The 3,247-nt window shown below is 42.1% G+C and overlaps 1 protein-coding gene across 1 annotated transcript; it reads left to right on the forward strand.

Moving 5' to 3' along the window:
- On the forward strand, nucleotides 1-2,900 carry LOC111964762 (transmembrane protein 233-like). The gene is made up of 3 exons (XM_023988579.2): nucleotides 1-519; nucleotides 2,036-2,170; nucleotides 2,433-2,900. The coding sequence occupies exons 1-3, from the start codon at nucleotides 313-315 to the stop codon at nucleotides 2,442-2,444; spliced, it is 354 nt and encodes a 117-aa protein (XP_023844347.1). The 5' UTR covers nucleotides 1-312; the 3' UTR covers nucleotides 2,445-2,900.
- The last annotated feature ends 347 nt before the right edge of the window (nucleotides 2,901-3,247 follow it).

Genomic DNA, 3,247 nt, shown 5'->3' on the forward strand with positions numbered 1-3,247 from the left:
GACAGTTCCGGGAAGCTTGCTCAACTCTACTCCTTCACTGGCTATTCCATCCTTCCTTTTTCCAAGTCAGGTTTTCAACCCTTTTTTCCCCTCTTCTGAGTGGGGTTGTTCCTGTGCTGTGTACCATTCCTACAATTGGCTGAATTTCTGTCATTTGGCCATTATTTTTTTACTTCTGTTTTCTTTTGGCCTGAAATTTCTTCATCTCCATCTGTTTTAACTTTCCCTTTTTCTCCATTGGTTGTTTTGTGGCTCGTCTCTCTTTTCTTCTCGTTGGCTGTGTTGTCGCTCTTGTCGTCTGTTACCCACACCATGGCCCATCCTCTGGCTCTGGAGCCGATAAGAGGGCATTTGGGTGTTAAGAGTTCCCTAAATGGGAGTGCAGACTTTGACAGACTTAGTTTTATGGGGGAACAGCATCCTCCACCTCCCCTCCACAGTTACCTGTGGCTAACAATCCTCACCTGCTTCTGCCCCGCGTACCCAGTCAACATTGTAGCTCTGGTCTTTTCAGTACTGGTGAGTAGGGGACATCACAGGCATATGGGAAACGGTTTACTCACTGACTAATATATGTCTTAAAGCTGATATAAATTTATAGGATACTGAATGAGAAATATATTGAAAATGATGTGAAAAGTACCTCAGGTCAATTTCCATGAAGGAAAAAGCCAATGCTGAGTGATATGTTGCAAGATGAATACATTGTAAACATATGGCCAGTTGTATTTCACAATTTTTGCAATTATAAAATAATCCTAATAATCTTAATCGCGTTCTGTTTATGTAGTAATAAAGGGACAGTACGCATTTTTGAAGTTGACCATATTTTCAACTTCCCTAGGATGTTGTTTCCTCCAAAGCATTTTTTTTAAATCATTAGCTAAATATTTAGCAATGTCCAGAATAATCTGGCTAGCATTTTTTGAAATATAGCAATGCAGGTGGAAACTGATTGTGTCCATTAGCGGTTATTCAAAAGCATGGGGAAAGAGGAGAGCGGAAAGCAGCTCTGCTCTAGCTTTTGACTGCGTCTCTAAAGGAAAAAAATCATATTCTGGGATTCCAGCAACAAACCGTAAAAAAAATATCTGTTGCACCAGCTTTGAATGCTTGCCAGCACAACAGTTCTCCTTTGCAATTCTCACATGTTCTTAAGCTACATGTCAGGTCATAAGATATGGTGTTGAGAGCTGGCTGATCACACTAGGATCTCTGCACCAACTTTCTCACGATGTGTGTGTGTTTTTGTGGGACCGAGAAATAGAAGTGGTGTTGGTAATATGGGAAGGAGTCCACCGGTAATCCCGTATTTACTTTAATATCTGCGTGTGGCCGTGCGTGTATGTGCATGGCTTGTCGGTCTGTCTGTGTATGTGTCTGTGTTTGAGGAAGAAAAAAGAGCCAAATGTGTCTGATGAGAGGAACAGATGTGTCTGTGGTAGGGCAGGGTTTCATCGAAGTGCCCTCTGACGTGCTCGATGTGCCCTCCTAACATGCTCGCTCYTTTCACCTCTCAAAACACCACGTCACTGACACACTTTCCCATCCAAAAGGTTTGGACTCCCTTACTTTCTCTCCCACCTTTCTTTTCTCACTCTCAAACACACAATCACACAATGTTATGCAGACCTGGGTTCATATAGTATGTTTTCTAAACAGCCCGTGATTGAACTTGTCTGGTGCAATGTAATCAATGGAATAGTAAAAAGTGCAAATCCCACCCATCTGGCACTCAAGCCAGGCTCAATCAAACACTCAAAATATTAGAAAGAAAACGGATACTATTTGAACCCATGTGTGGTGTTACGTGTTCCGTACCTCATTCACATGTGAGTATCACATGTAAATATGACACATTTCTTTTACTCMAAATAATTTTCCAAATACAGGTCTACTTCAGTATGAGGTAGGTATGTGGCATGAACATGTTTCTCCTTAAATGATCATGGTGAAGCAACACATTTTAGTCCAGGACTGCTGGTGAAGTTGAACGCTCCCTTGGTGAAGTGTTTTCCCTCTTGTCCCCATGCAGTCCAGGAAAAGTTATGAGTTGCAAGACTATGACGGCTCRCGACGACTCGGTCAGAAAGCTCTCCAAGTGGCCATCGCCTCCATCATCATCGGCCTCCTCATCATCGCCATATTTATCATCGTTCACTTCACCACGGTAATGCAGCAGCCATTCCCCGCAATGTAACCAATGGGATATCCCATAAAGTGCTAACGCTGCTCATCTGGCACTCCAGGCAGGCTCAATCAAAAGCTCAAAGTATTTCAAAGAAAACAACAACTATTTGAACAGACATAAAGTACATGCAAATATTAAACAGAGACAAACACTCAAACAGGCATTCAACCATATATAAATATAATTTGCATACTTCTATGTGTATGTCTCATCTGTGTGTTTATCTTTCTTTCTATTCTAGTATAAATTTTAGAAGAGTTGCGCAGTATGCCTGGAAAAAGCTAAACAAAGTAAATGTCGYTCTCAAAGACATGGACTATAGACACCTCTCTGAATGGACTATGACAAGCGTTCTGGGGCGCCGGATTTGGCAGCAATCTCCATCCTCAAGAACGGGACTCCACCCCAGRTGTGATGTTCATCTTTTCTCTCTGTCACACATCCTCCACACCCAGCCTTTCTACTCTTCTATCTGGGAGAAGAACTTAAGAAGCAAGACTGCTTTTGAAAGACTGTATGGAACACTGACCTCTGGATCACATGATACCCACAGCACAAACCTCACGCACGCACGCACGCACACACACACACACACCGTTTTGTATTGCTATCTTTGTGGTGACCAAAGAATTGATTCCCATACAAAATCCTATTTTCCCTAACTTCTAAATATAATTCTAACCTTAACCTTAAGCCTAACCTTAACCCCAAACCCATAACCCTAAAACTATACCTAACCCTAACTCCTAACCCTAATTGTAACCCTAACGCTAAACCTAAACCCTAAGCCTACAATAGCGTTTTTCCTCGTGGGGACCGGCAAAATGTCCCCACTTGTCTGAATTTTCCTTGTTTTACTATCCTTGTGAGGACTTCAGGTAGCCACAAGGAAAGTTAAGTAAACACACATACACACACATTAGAAGAGGAAGAAACACCTGCCCATTCCTGTGTGCGTTGATTGATAATGTGGGCTGTTGGACGAGTGAACAATTACTTTTTGCAGCGGTAACTGTGTGGTCACTGTAGCACTAACATGCTGACAATTACTGTATT

The sequence above is a fragment of the Salvelinus sp. IW2-2015 genome, linkage group LG1 (assembly GCF_002910315.2).
Source record: "Salvelinus sp. IW2-2015 linkage group LG1, ASM291031v2, whole genome shotgun sequence".
NCBI classification, from domain to species: domain Eukaryota; kingdom Metazoa; phylum Chordata; class Actinopteri; order Salmoniformes; family Salmonidae; genus Salvelinus; species Salvelinus sp. IW2-2015.